At 39.9% G+C, this 24,180-nt stretch overlaps 1 protein-coding gene across 1 annotated transcript in view; it reads left to right on the forward strand.

Annotated features, from left to right (window-relative positions):
• Positions 1–24,180, forward strand: part of LOC128437513 (zeta-sarcoglycan) — a 135,507-nt gene that overhangs the window by 101,991 nt on the left and 9,336 nt on the right. The window contains exon 6 of the mRNA XM_053419697.1: positions 19,090–19,213. Coding sequence (XP_053275672.1) covers positions 19,090–19,213 — 124 coding nt within the window. The remainder of the gene's footprint in view (positions 1–19,089; positions 19,214–24,180) is intronic.

Consider the following 24,180-nt stretch of genomic DNA (forward strand, 5'->3'; position numbering starts at 1 on the left):
AAAATAACACAAATAAAAATGTGATTACATGGTTCAAATACTCCCCCTATCTGCCTTCACTCATTAGCTGTTAAATGGCAGAGAAAGAAACAGATTGAAAGAAGTGTATTCATTAAAATGATGGTTATTTTATCTAGTTGTGCATTGAGTTGTAATTGATTAGATATTTAACACTGATGGTAAAGTGGATGTCAACAAATAGAAAGAATTGGTTCTCATTTCTGATTGGAACTTTCCATCTCTCTTTCTATCTGTGTTTTTCTCATCTTACCGCTTTTTCCACTCTTGACATTTCCATATGTGCTTTTCTTCAACCCCCTCCCCCCTCTTTTCTGTCTCATTATGAAAAGTAGAGCGTTATGCAGTGAAGGTAAATGGGACATGTAATGAGCGGGTTGAAGTCCATTTAAAACTAATGATGTATCTTACAGCTTAACAATGAAAAGAGGGAGAAGAAAAGAGGAAAACAAGAAAGATAGATGATACACACTGTAGACCATAAAGCACAGGTCAGGAACTTCCTATCAAGGAAGGCTTCATAAATTCTGCAGATTACTACATCTATGTTCATAATTCACCATTGCCCATAGGGATTTGAATGTAATGCTTCTTCAGTGTATGGAGTAAACTAGGGATGCACCGATATGGAAATTCTTGGCCGATACCGATACCGATATTTAAAATAACAATCTGACCGATACCGATATTTGTTTATTTTCTTTTGTTGTTATTCATTCACCCTTTTGTGCCAGAAAACTAATTAAATCATTATTTAAAAGCACTATTTAAAAAATGTTCAGCCCTTCATCACTCTTATCTTTTAATGAGCACAAATTGAATCAGATTTATGAAACAATCTTTGATTTAACTACACTTTATTTAACAGAGACATATTATGCCCATTTTACCGCAAGTTGAAATGGTTCCTTGGGATCTTAATGAAATGACTGTAACATATTTTGGTCAAAATACCACAGGGTAATTTAAAACAGCACCTTTTTACCCTGTCTAAAACAGCCCTGTTAAAGTATCATTATAGAGAACGCTCTTCTCATTGATTTACGGTAGCAGTATTGCCCGTTTATTAGATGTGTTACGGCTTCTGTGTGTATGAAGTATGTTGTCAATTCCCTTGTTACCTGTGCATGAGACAGATGAATAGAGCCGGTGCACATGAGAATAAAGTACTTAAACAGACGCTACGCTCATACTTTTTACGCCAAGTTACACTGCGTGAGTCAAGATAACTTAACCAGCCCTCCTCAGTTTGACCTGTTTTTAGTGTCGGGCAGAAATCACATCGCGTCAACACCCACCGTGGCCCTTCGCAGTGCTTGTTTCAATTAAACAGTCGGATTCCCCTGGTCCGCACCAGTTCTCAGTCAGCTGCTAGGCGCCAACCGAGGCGCACCGCAGGGTGCCCCCCCCGCGCGAACAGAGGGTTCCCCCAGCGGTAGCTGAGGTGATCCGCGAGAAGGGCCCGACACGCGTCCAGAGTGGCCGCCGCTGACCGCGTACCCGGTCCCCTCTAACAGCCCGCCTTCCGCGCCGGCGATGGACACCACCCGCGGTCCAAGAGAAAGAAAGCCCCCGCACCAGCGACGCCGTTAGGCGGCACCGGATGAGGACCTCCCGGTGCCGCACACTGAGCCTCCGGTGGCGCGGAGAGGAGGGCGACGGAGCGACTGCTCCCCCAGCCGCGGCACGTGCCCAGCGGTTTTACCACAAATATGAACATCGGCCAATGATATCGGTGAAAGTCAAGTTTATTACCGATAAGCCGATATCAGTTAACGAGGCGAATATCGGCCGCTACCGATGTTCGGCCGATAAATCGGTGCATCCCTAGACTAAACATAATTACCAATGCAACAGACTGGAAAAATGGATGAAAGATGTTATGCTTAACATACATTTAGGCATATGTAGTTTGTATGTAATAGGTTATTAACAGTTGGATGCACTGAAGATTTCTACTAGTGTTGAAATGCTTAAATGATGTTTCCATTGAATGAAGCCAAAGACATAACTAAAACAGGGTTATGTTAGTAGCACAGAAAAAAAAGTGCTCTGCAGCTTCCAGGTGCTTCCCAGAGAACACTCCAGGATGCTGGGCCATGCACTTTCAAAGCTTCTGGTGTGATCCTTGTAAGTCATGTTCACACTATTCTAACTCCACAGTATATAGGGACTGGCCGGGAGGCAGACAGAAAGCGGTCGCTTTGGAAAAGGTGCTTGGGCTGGCATCTTCTTCAAGCTGCACAGTTCCACATCTTAGAGAAGCATTCATAACAGTGACTGAGTTAATAAAATGAAAGGAGCAGCCAACAACAAACACGCTGAAAATGGATGAAGGAACTGCAGAGATGTTGGTAGTGGAAGTCAATGCCGATGGAGTTTGTACATGTTTAAGATGTGTAGCTTGTACAGTTTTACTGATAGAAGCAGTGAGGCACAGTTATAATAAAACACATTTTCATCATCAGCACAACATGAGGCTGAGGTTGCTTTTTAACCGCAAAAGCCACAACAGTGTGAATGGAGCCTAAGGCAGATGAACATTTTTGCAAGGATGACAAGTTTTAATGGACATTTAAAATGCTAAAATGTTTGCCTAAATGCAAACAGTTCACTTTTGATGAGGAATGCCATCTTACAAATAAGACCGATAGCATCACTGTCAAGAAACGTCCTTAGATTCAACATTGACATAAAACCTACTGGCCATTTTTTGGCATGCTACTGTTTCATTTACAGGTAATTTGAAGTCAGATTTTCCAGCCAGTTATAGGGTGAAAGGATGACATAAAAACCAGAAGGCTTCCTAGACACTACTTTACATCATAGTAGTTTCTGGTGATTTGAAACACAACAGCACCAGCACAGTGGTCTATTTGAAATGAATTAGGAGTCAGCGTCTTTATAGGTGGAGCCTTTGTTGGTCTTGGTTTGGCCTTAATCAACCCCCAATCGTAAGTGACATCAATCAGCACAAAAATGATCTTTTCAATAGTGGTGCATTTCGACCAAATCATGGGCCTCGTTCCCTGCAATCTTTAAGGGGCTTCTGATTGGTGACTGTTTCCGTGACATGTTTTTGTATCAGGTGTGGTTTGTGGCTCCAAAGGCAACTGTCAATATTTATAGCTTCGTTGACTCAGAGAATAGATTTTGACTCCTTAAGTTTCTGTGCTTCTTCTTTTTGAGAACTTTATTTTTATGCTCATGGCCCCAAAAACACAGAGAAAAGGTCCAATAGCAAAATGTTGGTCCTATATAGGGATGAGTATCTCACTCAAATAGCTAGGATTATGCTAAATAATCGATAAGTGACGATAAGACACTTATTAAAACTGAGCAAGTCAGGAAAAATTATTTTTGTTTGCGAACAACAACAAAAGAAAACATTGAATGGGAAGTAGAAAAACATCAGATGAAAGGTAGAATGTCACAAAGTACTGTGGGTTGAAAAGGAGTCTTTGGTTTTGTTAGGTACTTTGACAGTAAGACAGACAGACAAGTAAAATCCAGAGGACGTCTTTAGTCAGTGTCAAAGGGGAACCACCACTGCATAAACAACTGCAAGGAGGAGCACTTTTTCAACAGAGGGACTAGAATCAATCAACAATTAACTGACCAAAAAAGTTGAAGCAGTCTCACACAGCAAAATCGCCAGGCTGACGCTAGCAGACAATTGGGTTACATCAGGTCTTTACCATCATCTGATGCTTGGCTCCACAGCAGAGAGAAACAATATGCTGCACACTCAATATCTCCACTCTTTCATCCTCTTATCCCTCCCTCTGTGCCGCCTTCTCCTCTGTCCAAGTCCTGGGGTCATGAGAAGACTCCCTGGAGAGAGTTAGCCCTGACACGGGCAAGGGCATCGGAGAAGGATTTGTTCTGTGCCCCTTCCCCTATCCATGGCTCTATTTCCATGTATCTGTCTCAGGACAGATAGGAGTGCAGAGCCCTATCAGATTCAGGAGCATGGGAAAGGATTTCTTTCAGAAAGATTGGAATACTGTAGGGTAATGGTTTCAAAAGTGGGCTTGGGACAGTCAGTTCTTCAGATACGGAGCCAAATATAAGAAAGAAAAGAGGACACCCAAGTGCTTTCTCACAGAAGCTGGTATTCATTGAAAGAGACATGCACAGACAGCTTTTCTACATGATTTACCTTGTTGTTGTTAGAAATGATGCCAAAAATTGGAAGATCTAAAGTTTTTTGTACACATCACCAATCATTCTATCTGACCAGAGTCTTTCTAAATGACTGAATCTCTGATGCTCAACGTTTTAGGGGAGAGGGATGATGATGTGTTTTTTTTAGCGGGGCATAATTTTTTTTATTAAGAACGCAGAACGTTTCTGGGATCCGACCCTGACAATTTACAGATTCCCACAAGTTCACAAATTTCAGGATGTTTGTCTTTAGTTATTGACTTCTTTACCTGACAAAAATACTTTGGTGGGTGGGTGGTGATGATGAACACGTTTAATCCTTGTGTGTATACATATTATTATAGATATAATATATTTTTAAGTGAGAAGTAATACCAGAACATAAGGATTTTCAGCATAATGAAATGTAATTTTCAAATTTTCCTGTAAATTCAAATTGCAAAAAGCTCCTCAACCATGTCAGCTGCCCAAAAGTGAAGCCATAACATTTAGGTCACCCCCTGGAGGTTGACTGCAGTGTAGGTCATTCACTTCTCTGCCTTGATAGCAAGGTGGGTCAAACTAAATCGTCAAAGTATAAGGCAATAATCTATTTTTCCCCCCACAATTGGTTTCACTCAGTTGGGGTGCTTCTTATCCCACTCATGTGTTCAAGTTCTAGTGCTGGGTTTTTCTTGCTGGGTGGGTTAATCCTCTGAACTGCATTCAACTTTAGGTTGTAAAATTACACCTCATATATTACCAATAATGACGGCCATCATTGCTTAGAACAGAGAGCGAGATCTATTGCTCCAATCTGTTCTTTTACTTTTCTTGTATTTCACCCATTTATTTACGTAATACATGTGAGCTGTGGTTTTCTGTTTCGAGATTAGGTCAAAAAGTTGTTTCTCTGTATTAGGTCCCTAAATGACAAGAGTGATAATATGGCTGAATGGCCTTGGGTCCTAGGGGTACTTCCAATTGAACCCAATTACAGACTGTAAAGTTTTACGAGCCCTTGAAGTAGAGAATAGGGAAATGATCCACCCTGTGGCCTTAATTATTTTCCCCTCTGCACCCACACATCCAACAGTTGCCTCAACTCTGAATAAGTTTCCAAACAACTAAATATAGGGTTAAGATTGGAATATATTGTACTTTGTTTTCTTGTTTTTATGAGCAATATTTAATGGCATTCCAGTTGGGATAGACTCAACACCAGTGGATACCGATTAAGTGATAGTGAGGATATCGATCTTAGCATGAGGCCCACTCTGTATCTTCAATTAAATGGCCAAAAGCCACAGTGTCTTGAACCTTAACATCATAGAAGTACACCTCACAATTACATTTTAATAGAGGTTGCAATCTTCAAACGCAGAGTAGGAACAACAATGTCAAAGGAATTAGGTCCACCTGCCATGCTTGTTTTGAGGGGAGTCTTGAAGCAGAGTTGATTTAACCAGGTTTTCGTGTGTGAGAATCCAGAGGGAGGAGTATGGTGTGGGATCACATAGTACACCACCTAATTAGCTCCAAACAATGCAGACGTAAGCCCGCCCCTAGCTGTTTTTTGATTAAAAACTTGGGGTTTGTGTCAAAGTAATTGGAAATAATTAAAATTTAGAAAGAGCCACAATCTCTTTGAACTGTGCCTTTGGGGAAATTGTCTCTTTACACTACAGTTGCCATTAAAGAACAGCACTTCAGTTGCATGAAGGTTTTGAGCAGCATATTTCTGTGGTTAGGTCACTGATACAACTGATACAGGGATCGATTGCAAGTTTGGCAGAAAAAATTGAACTTCTTTGATATTTTGTTGTCTCTCTCATTCTCTTCGTTCCTTTCATGCCGTCAGCAGTGTTCACCCACATGCAGTGTTGTCTTTAGAGGAATTCAGATATAAATGACTAGAGTTGTGATGCCGATTGAAGATGCACTACTGCAATAAACCCTATTTTATGAGTGTTAACCTGCTGTTCAGCAAGTTGTTTAAAGTTGTTTAAAACTGCTGAAGATATTCACAATTTATTCACTTTACTGAAAACTTTTTCGTCCAACGCTGGAGTTGTCAGTAATCACGTGAACCTGAACAACATTTGCACAGTTTGCTGTCCTGGGATTGGATTTTTGGATGTATCTAACACCTCCCTTTTCACTGGTACAACAAGGACAATCAGCCCTGCCCGCTTCGTTTCGTCTGTTATTGATTAGACATGCAGGGAAATCATTGAGAACAAAGAGAGGGAGAGTAAAGGCAAGCAAGTACGGTTATGGGAACAATCCATAATGTATCTGAATTTCTGTGTGTTTTTGTGTATTGGTTATTGATGCAGTGCTTTATTCCCAGATGTGGACATTCGGTAAAGAGTGTGCTAAATTTCAGAGAGACAGTCTGATGTGATAATGGCGTCGCTGGTGGAGATGTCCTGATCAAATGATTACCTCTGCTGTCCTGATAAAAGCCAGCTACTACTGAGCAACCCAATCTGACATTTATGGTTTCCTATATAATATAGCTGTGCAGTATGTCATGTGGGTACTAGCTAAACAAATCCAATCCTATGGAGGAAATATATACTCACACAGATATGAGATATCATAAGTATGTAATATTGGCCTAGCTTGTACCTCAACTTTTTGTAATGATCAAGACTAATATCTTATAGTGTGAAGACATAGACAGTTTCCAATGAAATATATGAGACAGGACACGTGTCTAGTGCTGTGTGTGCACAGTGACCTCATCTACAGACTGTATGTATTTTGACAGGTTTTTCTTAAATCAAACACTGCGACACAGTAGAGAATAAACTTAACAGTTGACAGTGATTGTAACACGCCGGAATATGTGCAAGGCTATCTTTACTTAGAAAATGACAAATTCTACTTTGGATGTTGATGTGGTGGAGAATGCTCCTTTCAATGGTGACGATTGGCCATAGTCTAACATGCAACTTGTTCAGGGTGTCACGTGCACCATCCAAGTACTAGCGCACTTCACGGTTTCATTTTCAATAATTAGTGAAGGCTTTTCTCAGTCTTTCACTATCTGTGCTAAGTTATCAAATATGCAAAGGGAATAGTCTGTAATACATACTGTATGTTCCACAAAATCGTTTTGTATCACACCAAATAATGAACTGTGTCAAAGTGCACATTGCTTGCTATAAATATGTTAGTGAAGAAGTCAACTTGTGCCTTTCCTATATACAAAAAACAGCTCAGAAAAGTTATAGATCCCTCATTGTGATTTCCCTTTGTTGAAATGGGCCTCAGAGTGTTGGAGCTCTGCCTCAGGAAACTGTTTAAATTGTTGTTCTGTCATTTTTTTGTCTATGTTGATTGTTGTTTATCTTTTTTAGTTATTATTTATCAGTTGCTGTTGAATGATGATTTTGTACACATCTCGAGGGGGAATATCTGAAAAATATCAACACCTAGTAAATATTCAACAGTCTTGCCATATTGCCACGCATCTGTGCCGCACCTCGTGTGAATTAAGTGTGTTATAAGCTCCCATCGGGGGATGAATATCTGACTAAAGACCGGTTTTGTGTTTGTCCTACTGGGAGAAAAAAATTGTTTTCTTTGGTCAGTGGTTTTGGCTACGGTTTGTTCAAGGACGTCATCTTGGTACTTAGAAGAAGTGGTTCAGGGAGAGTAAGGGTGAGGCGCTAGAAAATTAAATCATGCCTCATTTATGTCCCCAAAGGCGATCTGAGACAGTATTTGTGTATGAGAGAGCTCGGCTCAGCTGTTGTGTATTTCTGAGAGCAGGTTGCAGACAGTCGGCTGTTCATATCCGATTTTTCAACAGAGCCAAATGTTTCACTGTGGATAAAGACTATTACAAATGACTAGAGGCTGTTGTGGCAAGACGCTGAAATCCCAGCAGATAAATAACATTAGAAAATGCCAAACACACACTTAAAGACAAATACATTCAAACACCTCATGAGAATGGACACACACTCATCCTCATGATCCAAACACAGCAGCAAGCAGCTGTTATTTGTTGTAGATTATTAAGACACACAACATATTCATGTAAACATATTTAAGAGAGCCAAGCCTCAACATTTGAATTCAAGAAAAACACAGAGCAGGCAAACTGTGCCGTTCTTTATGTGTCTCAATACTGACAGTCTACTGGACAGACTTAGAAAGTGCTCCAAGTGGATGGGGGGACTTGCTGGGATAGTTTATCAATGGTTGAGAAAATATTTTTTATGGGTGTTGATAGGCGTTAAGAAGAATTATTATCTGGTCTGATTCAAGCTACAGTTCCTGCTTGGGTTTTTGAAGATGTCTCAGTCATTTGATGGCACAATTCAGATTGTTACATTTCTATGGTCAAACAAACTCTGTTATTTATGCCAGATGTTAATGGTGGAGATAGAAATTGTTGTTATAATTTGTGGCAAAGCCAGTTTCAGTTTTCACAGGTTAAAATATAAAACTCAATTAGAAGATTGTATTACTTTATTTGTGTTTTGTCTTTAAGTCAATATTCAGCCAACCTTGACACAGGTTAAATTGTTGTACTGCTGAGATGACAAAGGGAGGGAAGAGGGAGGGCAATAAAGAGAGAGAAATAATGAGGAGTGAACTAAACAATTTCTCTAGTAAAATATGGTTATAAAGGAGGGGAGATACTTGGGGGAGGGGGGGGGTGAAACAGAAAACAACAACAAATTAAACGGGAAAGATGAAGTGGTCGGAAGGTGTTACATTTTTACCAGCATGACTTCTCTCTTTGTTCATTTTTGTCCGCTGAGAGAGAAACAGCGAGCACAGCCAGAAGCCACCCAGGAGGCAATGGATGGGCAGGGCGAATAAGAGAAACACAGATAGGATGACTGTAGGAGGGCAGGCAATGAGGCAGAGAAAGAGAGAAAAGAAAGAAGTTAATATTATGATTGTGTTTGTCTCTGCTGAGGCTTTCTTTTCTTCCTTTCAAGGCTCTCTCTCTCTCTCTCTATATATATATATATATATCTCTTTATATACATATATAGATATATACAGTGGAGGAAATAATTATTTGATCCCTCACTGATTTTGTAAGTTTGCCCATTCACAAAGACACAAACAGTCTATAATTTTAATGGTAGGTTTATTACAATAGTGAGAGATGGAATATCAAAAGGAAAATCCAGGAAATCACTTTAAATAAAATATATAAACAGACTTGCATTTTATCGACTGAAATAAGTATTTGATCCCCTGCCAACCATCAACAATTCTGGCTCCCACAGACTGGTTAAATACTCCTACTCCTTAGATACACTGAAAAAAACATGATACCTGCAGCAAAGACACCTGTGTGTCAATCAGTCACCAATCACCTGTATAAAAGACACCTGTACATGCATTCATCAGTCAGACTCCAAACTCTCCACCATGAGCAAGACCAAAGAGTTGTCTAAGGACATCAGGGACAAGATTGTAGACCTGCACAAGGCTGGATTGGGCTACAAGACCATAGGCAAGAAGCTGGGTGAGAAGGAGACAACTGTTGGTGCGATCGTTCGAAAATGGAAGACGCACAAAACAACCATCAATCGTCCTCGTTCTGGGGCTCCTTGCAAAATCTCACCTCGTGGGGTATCACTGATGATGAGGAAGGTGAGAAATGATCCAAGAACTACACGCGAGGAGCTTGCTAATGATCTCAAGGCAGCTGGGACCACAGTCACCAAGAAAACCATTGGGAACACACTACGCCGCAATGGATTAAGATCCTGCAGTGCCCGCAAGGTCCCCCTGCTCAAGAATGCACATGTACAGGCCCGTCTGAAGTTCGTCAATGATCACCTGAATGATTCAGAGAAGTCTTGGGAGCAAGTGCTGTGGTCAGATGAAACCAAAATTGAGCTCTTTGGCATCAACTCGACTCGCCGTGTTTGGAGGAGGAAAAATACTGACTATGACCCCAAGAACACCATCCCCACCGTCAAGTATGGAGGTGGAAGCATTATGCTTTGGGGGTGTTTCTCTGCTAAGGGGACAGGACGACTTCACCGCATTGATGGAAAGATGGACGGGGCCATGTACCGTAAAATCCTGAGTGACAACCTTCTTCCCTCCGCCAGAGCACTGAAAATGGGTCGTGGATGGGTCTTCCAGCAGGACAATGACCCAAAACATACGGCCAAGGCAACAAAGGAGTGGCTCAAAAGGAAACACATTAAGGTCATGGAGTGGCCAAGTCAGTCTCCGGACCTTAATCCCATTGAAAATCTGTGGAGGGAGCTGAAGCTTCGAGTTGCGAAGCGACAGCCTCGAAACCTTAAGGATTTGGAGATGATTTGCAAAGAGGAGTGGACCAAGATTCCTCTTGATACGTGCACAAACCTGGTAATTAACTACAAGAAACGTCTGACCTCTGTGCTTGCCAACAAGGGTTTTGCCACCAAGTACTAAGCCATTTATTGGCAGGGGATCAAATACTTATTTCACTCGATAAAATGCAAGTCTGTTTATATATTTTATTTAAAGTGATTTCCTGGATTTTCCTTTTGATATTCCATCTCTCACTATTGTAATAAACCTACCATTAAAATTATAGACTGTTTGTGTCTTTGTGAATGGGCAAACTTACAAAATCAGCGAGGGATCAAATAATTATTTCCTCCACTGTATATATCTGCTTCCTCTGCTAATCTCTTCCCCTTATACCTTCACCTGATTCCTTTTTCTCTCTCTTCGTGTTCCTTCTCTTTCCTTTCTTCTCTTCTTGTGCACTAGGGGAAGGGTATCATATATATTAAAATATCCACTTGTTGTCTGTCTTTTCTTCCTTCTCTCAGCAACTTACCTTTATTTCAAGTATGTATTCTTATGTATTGATTTACTGTCTTTAATACGATTTTACTAAAGGAAAATATTTGAATTTCTGTTGATTTTCACAGAAGATAAACCTGTGCCTTATACTACTTAAAATAGTAAGCATGTCTGTTTTTTCTATTCAGAGTATTAAATGAGTAATTGGCATTCAGATGAGGTGAGGTTTCATTCACCATTGGCTGCAGATATTGGAAAATGGTCTTAGATTACAACATATATATAAAATAACTATAAATTCCTCATAAAATACCTTGAACTGTGCTAACTGCAACATTCTGTGCACCACATTTCCCTTTTATTATGTCACATGATTAACGTCATCTGTTTTGTATTTTATTTTAAAGATTACATCAATACCATATGAATAACACATTCTATGAGATGGAAAACGTCCACGTAGTGTGCCACAATCATTTATTTTATTCATATTATCAGCATAAAATGTAGGCGAAGCAGTGGAGTATGTACATGAAAGTGGAACTGTGGGTTCAGGTGCCTTTCCCTGGGGCGCTTTATCAGTCTTTATGGGAGCAGAGTGACATTCACAATCTCATTTCCTAACATATGCTCTTCAATCTGTATAACCAGTAACATGAACAGCTAAACTTGCAAAATTGCTAGTATGTCCCTCCCTACCCCGTAAATCTCTTGATGAGGACACACTGTCCTATTTTTTTTATCTTGTTGTGTTAATCATGGTATGTTCTGCTGTGGTAATTACTTATCAAATTATCTTAAGCACTGTCTATTTGTTCTTTTCTTATCTATATCCTTTTCTATGCCACTGCAAGGACCCGGCTTCCCCACAGGGGTCATTAAAGTTTCATCCAGTCTTCAGAAAAAGACAGGGTAGCACCATTTGCAAGGCATATTAAATAGCAAGGACGGCAATACAATCGCTAAAGATGTAATTAATGCGGCAAGAGCCTTTAGCAACTCCTATGGTGACATCTTATTCCAGTGTCGCACTGAGCCTTAACTCTGCCCACTTCACTGAAGTTGTGATTTTTGGAAAATTAATAGCTTAATTTCGGACGTCTTACACCTCATAATGGTTTCTTTTCTTTCTGCACTGACTGCCTCACATCACATCAAAAAAAGTGATGCTGCTTTAAAGAAGGCATGAACTGCACATGTGTAAAGACAACAAACATACTCCAGTGACTTAATGTACAGACTAAATGCACCTTCCCATAGTCTTCTAGTCTTTTTTGTCTCATAGAGAGAACATATTTTTCCTTGATTTTGCTCAACCTCTATTTTCTCTTCTCAGAAGAATTTTCTGTCGGGCTCCTCTGTATGTCATAGTAAGACAGTACTAATGGAGCAAAGTCCAGACGGTTCTGCAGATTTCCTGACCTCATATCTACAACTGAGAGCAAAGCATAGGCTTACATACCTTTCTGTGTTTGTCTGCATTAGTTGATGTATAAAAGTTAGTTTGTTTGTTAGTCTAGGGATAGTTCACCAAAAACTGAAAATGTACTCATTATCTACTCATCATTAAGCCGATGGATGGGTGGGTGAAGCGTTTGAGTCCACAAAACGCAGGAGGAGACTCAGGGGTAAACTTTGTTGCAGCCAAATACAATTGAAGTAATTGGCTGCAACACTCAACACTTCTTGGATATCATAAATAATAAGTAGATTTATAACTGAAACTATCAAACCATGTCATGCTTTCAAATGATGGACCCTTGAAAAGATATTTACTTTAGATCATATATATTACAAAAGAATAAATGTTTTGACGGTGTGAAAACCTACTGTCATATTTTGGAGTCATTATTTCATGACTCAAGACAGAATCCCGAGTTGGTCTCGTTGACTTCTACGTCTTCCTCTCGCTCATTTACTTTCTCTTTCACTGACCTCTTTCTTTTTCCTATGTAAATTTCCAATACTTTTCTAACAAAACCTAGACAACGAACAATGGATGGAATGACTGAGGTTGTGGAGGAATGGGGCTAGTCTTTCACTACTGATTAAATTATCAGCTTGGTGCCCCATCAGAGGCACGAAGGCATGAAATTGCTTGACATTTTTTCTCCAAGTGCATTCTGCCATCGCCCATTTCCCAGGCTCCATTTCCCAGCAAGGAGGAAAGCAAGAGACCCCGAAAGTTGTTTTGTACCTCAAGGATTTGTCAGGCAGTGTGTTGTGTAAAGTCGGACAGACGGGATATACATGAAAGCTTTGCAAACAGTTGTGTGCAGTAAAGTGCGGAAATGTAGTATCTGAATATATATTTTTTACTTTCCATACTACACATAATACAATGCTTTTATGATTGAGATTCAAAATTATAGATCCAGAGTTGCTGGAAGAAACAACAAGATCAACTTTTTGGTGATCTTAAGCTTCTCTTTTACACCAAACCCCAGCACACACATAAACATACATATTGTTCCCGCAAATACAAATCTCTAATATACCTTGACTCTCCCTTGACCCTTCGCAGAAAACTCGGAACTAGGAACTTGAGCAGCTTTTAAAAAACAGCCCAGGGCTTACGCCATTCAGTTTTTTCCCCTACACCTGCAGGATTCATGGGGTGATTTAAACACGCTGCATCAACCTGACTCACCCAAACACAGATTCACTGCTAAAGTCTGGATTTTCTGCATTATTTCTCAATCCACTTCACTGAAAGTCAAAAACTTTCTGTTTTTCCCATCTTCAGTCTTGTCTGAATGCTTCACTCAGCACCAAGTTTTTACAGTGCTTCTTGGACTGAGTTGGTGTCGTCAGGGGCACGGAGCAGATGATGGAGCATTAAGCGTGAAAAGGTTAAAGGTTTGCGTCCCAAATGGCAATGTGGCGATAAGGTGGTATGGCCTTCAGTGGTTCTGAAAAGGAAAAGGGCAAGATGAATGTCAGCCAAGTCTGCTAGGAAATATAAATCATACTAAAAAGCCCAGATTTGAAAATTTCCTGCAATATTTTCTCCATTATTTCTAACAATGCTTTAGAGAAATACGCCAAATTAAGTCATTTCTTTTGAAAGAGGGCAACTTCATCTCACAGCCTCTGTATCTATGCCCTCAAGGGAAATTCCATCAATTCAGCCTTCATTCAAAACTCAACTGCATGTTTTCTGTCATAGAAAGAATGAGCTGTTGAGTTAAAGTCAAATATCTCAAATATATCACTGAAATACAGATCTCCTCAAATTTTATAAACAGATGACACTATCGAGTGGAAAGCAGTGGATGTACTGTACAGATGGACAGTTTGGGACATGTGATATTAGAGATTGTGCAGGTTACCATGTTTCAATTGGAAAGCTATAACAGTACAGAAACCCATACACTCATACGCATCTATAACATATTTGAGGTGTGGGCTCTCAGTATGTGATAAAACAGTTTAAATGGGCCATGATCTAATCGGGTGTAAATAAAGAAATGTAAATGATGAATTAAACATTTAATTTAGCTTTTTCAGTTTCAGGGTCCTTTTATTGTGCAAGCAAGCTCATTGTCATGGCTTCCTGGGACACTTGAAGATAACAGAGCCAGTGTTAATATTGTGATTTTTTTTTACAATGAATTAATGGTGGGATTCAAATTTAGTATATAATCTCTGAAATGAAGTATAAAGAGTTTTTCATAAACAGAGAAAAGAGATTTCTTTATGAACACAACTTATTATTTATGAAACCTGAAAGACAGATAAAGACATATTTTCCGCTATTATCGCTTAAGCCGAGGCAGCAGTGACTGACAACATTGAGATAGGTTTACTAGAGATTAGGTCCAATTCCAGAGTATTGATAAAACAGTTAAAAAACTCTTAAGAGGTTTTGTATAGTGGTCTGTCAGTTGAAAACAGCAGTCATTTAAGCTCTAGGAACTGCCAGCAGTTATTTAGTGATACAAACACAGCCCTGCCTCGGAGATGGAGTTAGTTTTTTAACCGAATAGAAACAAGAAATACATGGTGACTTTCCACTGCCCCCCCCCAAATGAATTAAGATATAAACCTTGAAATGTATTTCTGTGCCCCTTATCTTGTCAGATTGGACAAATATGGACGCTGTATGAAGTGGCCTTGTCGCGACTGAAGGTCAAAACAGATCAATGAGGGAGGAGGGTGGGCTGGGGATTGTTGGTATGAGAGAAAGGTCGGAATAATGTAAGAATTGGAAGCAGAGAGGTAGGGAAGACAGTGTTCTCCAATAATAATCAATTGCGAAGATAACGTCTCAGCGGCAGACTCCTGCTATCTGCACCATGAAAGAGCACAAGTATGAAGGGGCATGATTAGACATTGGATGTGGCCAGTGTTCATATTGTATGTTTGTTTATGTATTTGACAGAGCGACTTAGAGATGGAGCCATCCAGAGTTAATGTGATTAATCCTGTATTTTACTTTGTTGATCATCAGAAGATGTGAAACATGGTTTAATGTAAACAAAAGCAGCTGAAGGTCTCTCAGAATTTGAAAAGCAAGACCTTAGTGTCTAATGAAAACAAGACTAAACAGTTTGGACTCAATTCTAAGTGGCATGTTAGGAGGAAATCTGTCACCACTCATCACCTGCCCAATACCATCCCAGCAGTGAATTATGTTGGTGGCAGCATCAAGGCGCGGAGGTATTTCTCAACGATAGTGAGACTGGTCAGGTTCGCAGGAAAGATGAACAAATCAAAGTACAGAAGTATCCTCACTGAAACACAGTCCAGAGCACTCAGGACCCCAGTCAGTGCTGAAGGTTTACCCTGTGACATGACTGTGACCCTAAGGACACATCCAAGACAACACAAGAGTGGCTTGGAGAAAACTTTGTGTGTCCTTGAGAGGCTAAAATATGGCTGTCCACCGATGGTCTGCATCAAACCTGACGGCGCTGGAGAGGATCTGCAGAGAAGCATGGCAGAAAATCCACAAATCCAAAAAGACTCAAGGCAGTAATTGCTGCCAAAGGTCCTGAGTGAAGACTCTGAATACTTAAGGTCAATTTGATATTTCAGTTTTTCCTTTTTTATAAATTGGGGAAAGATTCTATAATGTTGTCTTTGCTTATTCATTATTGGGTATTAAGTGTAGATAGATGACATGAACCAAAATTAATTCAAATGATTACAGCATAAGGCTGCTGCATAATAAGATGTCCAAAAAGTGAAGGGGTCTAAAGAGTTTCTGAATGCACAGCATGTGTGTGCCTGCCCATCAGAGCTGGTTTCAGCCTGCAGCAGTGTCACTGTAATTGCCGTAGCTGTCAAACCACCCGAAGATCCTCACTCCTGTTGACTAGACCAGCAACTTCCCCCACCCCATTACACATGCTTAACTATAGGATAATGACTAATAGGACAAGGTTTTCATTCCCTCTCTTTCATCTCTTGTCTATCTGTCTGTCTCTTGGTTTCTCCTCTTCTTAACCTCTGCAGCAGCATAGGCTCTGTTTTTGCAGATCAATAAGTCAGGCGCGATATGAAGTGTCTAGCTCCAACACTTATTATATTGGCTGGATGCTGAGAATTTCACGGCAGCAAACCTCCCCTCACCTTTAATCCACCTCAAGACTGCTCTACATGTGTTATACTTTTACGTTCAACCCAGAATAAATACCACAGTTTGTTCTGACAAACAGCGAATGCAGACATGTTGTCTGGAGACATGGTTGCATTTTTAGAGGTCTAGTAAAAAGAGAAGAAGAGATTTTGCATTGGACGCTCTGGAGACTTCTTACATGCTAGTAGGCTACATAGCACATTGTAAGTCATTTAGTCTGATACAGACCCATAAACTCCCATTTCAATGTAAAAAAAAGAGTAGGAAATTAGTTGGGTGACACAAAATTCTGCGAAACACAACCTGCGTCAAACATCAGGTGACCTTAGCTGGACACTAATCCTCTACTTCAGCCTATTTTCACGAAATAGATAAAAGTCTAAAATCCAAATGTATTTGGATTTAAAATTAATGGAATGAAGCCAGTCAATCAGTCGATGTGGATATTTTCTAATCAAGGTGAGCTAGAAGAATAGAATAAAATGGCCAATGCTGGTGTAAACACCCTATAAATAAACTCTGTAGCATAGAAGGAGCAATGTTGTAAAAGAAATATCCTGTAAAGTGCGTCTTCATTACTTGGGTGCAACCAAACATGGAAAACCACTGCCAAGGGAGCTCTCCTCTGTCTGCTAATGTTCCGTACTTCACATTGAAACCAGGAAATGTAGATTTATTTGCCCCCAAAGTACCTGTGAGGAGGGTACACATTCTCCTCATCCTGGGGGGTCTAGTAAAGTGAAGGACTTTTTTGGGGGGGGGAGCTAGGTATGAACATTTCAGCCAACATGCTTCAGGCTAAGGCATTAATGTTTGTTGATGTGTATTTTTTGGCTGCAGACTGGACGTAGAGCATGAGCTCTGTTAATATATCCTTTGGCTTGTATGCATGATTCCCTAACCCTCACAGCGGTGATTGGGAGATTAACCTTCCAAAGTGCCCTTGAGCAAAGCAAGTGTGAAACAGTGCCCTTAAAGCCAATCATTTTCCTTCCTGATTAGATTTTTTTGTATGTGAATTGTGTAATATCTTGTTAATGCTTCATAAATTGAAATTTGGTCCGCTTTGCCGAAAGGGCTCTTTATTGAATTTGACTTGCCAGTTTCCCCAAAAGCAAAGTACAATGCTAATCTAACACCGGCAACTGTTTAATCATCTCATTGTTTTCAACTCTGAATCACAGATTTAGCTATTGGCCCATCCAAGGACAGTGACTGACACCAACCATGGCCAAAGCACTGTTGAGCAGTGCAGTGTAGTAGTTCTTCATTCTCTATACTCATTGTTGTAGGTTTTCTCAAAGACACAGGAAGCTGTTACTAGACATTAACATTGATAATGAATCAAGTAGGAACCCTGATTGACTTCTGGTGAAAAGGGCAATGTAAGGGAACTCTACCTGCAGTCATGATCTGGCTACACAGTAGTTATACAAAGTTTACAACTGTGTGTACTTGTATTTCTCTGTGGATTTGTAAAGCTGTGTCCTTCAATTCAGATGAGCAAAAGCACTTGAAAGATATTTGACCCTTTTTTACACTTGAAATTTCTTAGGAAGACTTTCCTTAAATTCATAGGGTAATCACTTAACAGATATTTGTTGTGATTGAAACCACAGAAATCCCACCCTGAAAGAGTTCTCTGCCGCCATTGTCCTCTAGTGCTGTCTCTTCAGTTCATGACCTGTTTTATAGCAACAAGTATGTAACATAGACCAGTGCAACTTACCACAGCATTTATAGATTGCAATGCCAGCCCCTGGGTTGCTCTTTATACACGACACATAAAATAATAAAATACAAGCAATGGCACTCTAAAAATACCATTAAAAAGGTGTACAGTACTGTAAACACGTATTGATCCCCATAAGAAAGAATGAAGTACATATATCCTAAAGAGGTTTTTACTTGATTCACTGAGCCTGCACACTCTAAAAGGTTCTCACCATGTCATGGAGCACCTTTATGAGTGTGGTTAATTAGACAAGAATGGATACTTGGAATATTGTCAAATGTCATTGAATGATAAAAAACGAAATAACTTGGCAGTGGTTGTATAAAAGTTGTATTGCACTGTTATACATCGTGTTAATAGTGTAGATTATTGTAGAAGGTGCTTGTAAGGACCTCTACTCATCATCCAACATTATTCAGGAAGTTTATAAAGGTATTGTAATATGTTGAATAACAACGAGTCTTCAGTTTAAGTTAAGAATTCAAAAGGAAGCATACTATTTTATGTTTTACATCATGCAATTCCAGGGTGTTTTACTCCGTGGAGGTCTTTAAACCTTTAATCAGCAAGTGCACATTTTTCCTTTGTTATATTAGCTTTAGCTGCACAACTATAGTTTGGTGCTGCTTCTGATTGAGCAGCTGGGGGATTGAAAACCTTGTTCACAGTCGATTCATTATTGATCCTGTGGTAATAGTCTAATGGTGGCTAAAGCATGAAGCTAAAACAACTCATACTAGTGTCTGTGCAAGTGCGCGCTTGCACTGATACCACCTCTTCCAGCATTACTCAAGTGTGTTGATTTGCTTCTCAGGTTGGAGTCGCCGACTCGCACTCTTACCCTTGAGGCCCCCAGAGGTGTCGAGATCAACGCAGGAGTGGGAGACTTCACAGCGTCCTGTAGGAAAGACCTTCTCCTCCAGTCATCAGAAGGAGAGGTGGGTGTTTGTTTTAAGCCATAGTCAGTATGTTTTAGTTTAGTATGTGTCTGTGTATGTTCGTTTTGTTTGAATGAGAAAAGCTGCAAAATGTAGATATGTTTATGTAGAAATGGCGGCAACTCATACTAGTAAAGCAAATGTAGTGTGTGTGTCTCTAGACTCTGTGGCAGTCTATAGTGTTGGGCCTACTTCATTGAAGTACCTTATTAGGCTAATGAGTGTCATCAATCGAGGCGACCTTGTCCTCCTTTTCTCCTCTCCTCCTCTCATCCCTTCTTCCTCTTCCCCTCTTCTATTTGGAAGATGTGACTTCATTAAAGCAGGTTTGATGAGGTTCCCTGTCAGATGCTGTTGCATTTGTGTGTGTGTGAGTGTTGAGGGTGTGTGCGTGTTTGTACACGTCAGGGTTTTTGTCTGTATTATTGTTAGACCGTTATCGCACTGTCAAGATGTGTGCTTTGCAGCCTGCCATGTTCTGTGAGCACCATAGCAGACTTAGCAATTATCTATGTGTGTGTGTGCCTGTGTGTGTGCAAATGCTCATCAGCCTGGCATGTTGCATGTCTGCTGGAGCAGTGTGTCATTAACTCAGTAATTAACAGAAAAATGGGCACCTCTTGTATGTCGCACTCACTGTCATTGCCAGTCACACACACCCTGTCTTTTATCGCCAATTCACACACTCATACACAAGTTTTTTTCCCACTACCCCCGTATGGCACAAGTCATTGACATAATATATTCTCTTGCCCCTTATCCTACCCCTGCGCATCACAACTACAAGCCTTATCCCTATACCCTATCCAACACCACATAACCCAACCTGGACCCTAAAACCATGACTAGACCACAAAGTGTCCCTTTGGTTACGTGTGTATTCAAATACACACACACACACACACCACTCACTGATAGCAGAGGTCTATGAAAACAACAGTAAAAGTTTGATGCTCCTTGTCGAAGCTCATTTCTTATTTCCTATCCTCTATCACCCTCATTTTTTTTGTCCTCTGCTCTTCTTGTATTTCTCTCTCCTCTCCTTATCTTTCACTTTCTTATCTTTGTTTTCCACTCTGCCTTTCTTTTGAAAAGTACACAGTGTCATCCTTATATCGAGGAACTGGAATTCTGTATTAAATGAAGAACATGCTGTTTAGTTTTAGCATATCGGAAACACAATAATGAGGTGGGGTTGTCCGATAAACGGTAGATGGTATACTCCTCAAATATTGATTGAATGTGTCCTGCCAGGCAGAATGTATACAGTGTATTGAAGCTGTGGAGTGCTGTGTAGAGAGTATACAAAAGTGTAGTGAGATAATTAAAGTGCTGAATAAAAACAATTTAATGAAGCTCTACATTTTGGTGGGGTAGTAAAAGCAGCGTTTTATGAACAGAAAAATATTATATTTAAGAAAAAATTGCGTTTTTTCTACCTGTAATATCTTTATGTGTATTATTTAATAACCAGCTGCGTGTCAAAAGTTGCAAAGTACAGTAGCAAAAACACCATAAAGTTAGACACTAATAACACTTCAGATCCTCTAATATATTTATGAGATACTAAGGTTAAATAAGCTACAATAAATAAGCCTAAATGTTTGACATTTAGAGCTTGTAAAGCTATTATGCAGATGTTATTCACTATTTCCTTAATATACGATGTAAAACATCTTTAGTGCTTGCAAGAAAGCAAAATGACTGACTGCTGTAAAAGTAACAAGCACCATTGTTTTTGAATCCATCCAAGGCCATTCCAGAACCTTGCAGCTTAGATTTTATGAACCAGATAATATCCAGAGTCTTGAGCTTTTTATGGCAACATTTTTTCTTATCCTATAAAATACTTTTGGGGGATGTCAAAGACTCCCAAGGGGTCTAAGGATACCCATGTATCTCAGTTGAAGATCAAAATATAACTGCCATAAAGCGCTCCATAAGGCTGTCAGAGGGGCAATGACAGAGAGAATAAAACATTTTGAGGGGACAAATAATTAAACTCAGGGAAGAAAATAAGTGTTTGAGCACAAAGCTACAGGCCAGTTTGGCCCCTACTGATCCATACTACTCCTTTTCAGTTTTAAAATACCCCTTTTAAACCGAAATGATCTCCGTCCAAGCAAGTTTTTTATAGCTTTGTATCAGTAAAAATCTTCGTCCACGCTAACACACACTGAGCATGTGTGCGTCGCTATGGCCAGGAAGCGGATTGTCTACTCTGCAGCTGGTAGCGTACTTACAGTAAACAGTATGAACAACACACAATAATGGTGAAAGGTAGGATGATGAAGTGGAAGTGTTATTAACAATAAACTGGTATTTAGGTCTTGACTGAGCAAATGCCGGTGAATCTGTCTTTATTTACAAATGTCCCTGTTTTTTGTCCGACGATACTACAACAGTACAACAGCAGATTTTCCAAACTTCTCAATTTCAAGCACATAAAAACTCATGTTAACATAGCGACAGTGATGTATTATAAAACTGCAAATACTAGAAAGAGTTGTGTTGATGTAGCCTGCAGACCTGAATTTTTGTTGTTGTCCCATGCTTTTGGTCTAAAGTGATCGAGGTCGGACGTCCAGTCACATGCCCAGCAGTGTACATGATGATGTTAATCTGCGTCCTCGAACCAAGCACAAGGGTTGACGATGCCAAAAAGAGGCTGAGACTGTTGTTATTATGATAATTCAGGTTGTAAAGGCAAAACATAAAAGTAACGCCCTTTGCCTCTTAATTAAACTTCTGTCCCAAACCCTAGCAATGTCTCTCCTCCCGTTACGCTTTCCCCGTCTCCTATATCCCTCCCTTGCTCCCGTACCTTATTCTTTCTTCCCTGACTTGTCTCACGATCGCTACCATCTTCTTTTCTTTTCCTCCTTTTGTTTTTGTTTTACTTTCTTGTCTTACACCTGCCTCTCATCCTCCTCCTCAGCCTTTCAGCCTCCCAGTCCTTCATCTCTAAGTAACCCTATCTAATTAACTTTCCATTGCCAGGGTTATACATCACTGCGGCTGTCACTTCATAGGTAAAGGGGAGGGAAGGGGGTATTATAATTTTTACCTCCTTTCTGTAATTTTTCTTTCTCTCTGTTTCGTGGGTTCATTTGTGTCTCCCTGCTCTGTCCTCCTGCTGTGTACCCCCCCCCCCCCCCCCCCCGTATTGTAAATAGATGTCTTCCTATTGATGGTAAACAATAGCGTTTAGCCGTGTGTAACAATGATTGTGCTGAGGGGCCTTTGTCAAGACCTGATACTGTGAAAGGCTTGACAAAATAATGGACTTTTGGTTCTCTGCTGCTCAGCCTTATCACCTTATAGTTCAGCCCAGAAAAAATATCTTTAAACTACGTTACAGCTTTATAAGAAGCCTTATCAGCAAAACAATTGCTTAGGAAGGCCCATGTAATTACAGTGGGTAAATGTGAGGGATTGAGATATACATTGAAGTGATGAACTTCCCCTAATACTGCCATTCGGAATAAAACCATTATTATTAAAAGGGTTGAGACCGGAAAATATTCTCCAAATGATAAGTATTCTAGTGCTTTCATAAGAGGGGTCATTTTTGTAGTGCTCACCAAAATGATCCCACCACTGCTCATTTAAAGTATGCCAGTTAGCCAAGTCAAGGCTGCGAAGCAAAGTATGGTTAAAGGTTAAAGGTCTAAACCATTCTTGTTTTTTGTATCTGTTTACATCACAATTTTCCCTTTATTGAAGAAACTAGATTAATGTGTATTCCACTTTTTTTTTAAACAGCCACAGGTTGAGATAAAAAAAAAATCTGTTATAACATAAATATACAAAATGTATATTTTCACATTTCTATGAAGAATGTAACAGCAGAGCATATTATTTGTTGTTTATTCCTTATAATGAATCACTATCAGTCCGAAGGTCACCCTTACCTGTGACTGTCAGAGGAGAGCAAAAGAAAGGTGTGATTCCCCACAGGCTCAACATAAGTGAATTGCTGGGTTTTGTTTCTGAAACTCTGAATGCTCTTTCCTCCCTCATCTCTATCTGCACAAAGCTCCCTAACACTTACTTTTTACTTTTTTAATACTTGAAAGAGTTATTTTTTCAATCAATATCTGTCAACATAGCTTATGTCCCTTGATGCTTCACTTGTTGCCATTCTTATTCATATGCTTATTCATGAGTATACCTAGCTCAATTCTAAAGCACTAAAAAGATGCTGTCACCAGGGAACATCTTCAACTCACCCTATTCACACATTATGCCAACGCATGCATCTCGGCCCTGAGAGTACAGACCATTGTCCTGACAATCATTGCCTTCTATCTTTAAACATATAAGAGTTTCGCCTTTTGAGAAGCTAATTGTTGTCTTCAACATCTATAAAGACACGGAGACAGGTAGGCAGAGACAGAAAAAGACATGAAGCGACAGGAGAAGACACCTGAAAGGCAGAGTTTAACAAATCGAAACTGGCATCGTACAGAGGAGCTCTCACTACAGCTACATCATCACTGCCTTTTTCCTCTTCCCATCTTACCTCGTGCCCCCCCAGCCCTGTGCTGGCTTTTTTCTCGAGATAGCACACTATACCCCTGAGTTGCTTTTTATGACTGTGGTACCCAATAGCACAATCTCCTCATCAGACAATCTCTTCAATAAGGGTCCATTTATATGAGGACATGCGTTATCCTTGAGGTTGGAGACTCACATTCGATTTCTGTTGATGTGACACATACAACTCCAAAGCAGCTTTTCTGAAAAATATGAAAATTCTAAAAATCAGTGAGATTTTCATTTACTTATTTCTTTATTTTTGTATCTAAGGTTGAAATTCTTTCACTGCTTGATGTGGCAGGTCAGTAGCTAATTGCATCTCACATAACCTCCTGCAGCATTCCTCTCTCTTTAACCCCTGAAACTTGTGTTTCAGAGTCTATCGCTAATTGAAGCAACAAAAAAGAGGATCTCCTTATAACCTT

This window comes from Pleuronectes platessa, chromosome 3 (genome assembly GCF_947347685.1).
Source record: "Pleuronectes platessa chromosome 3, fPlePla1.1, whole genome shotgun sequence".
Taxonomy (NCBI): Eukaryota; Metazoa; Chordata; class Actinopteri; order Pleuronectiformes; family Pleuronectidae; genus Pleuronectes; species Pleuronectes platessa.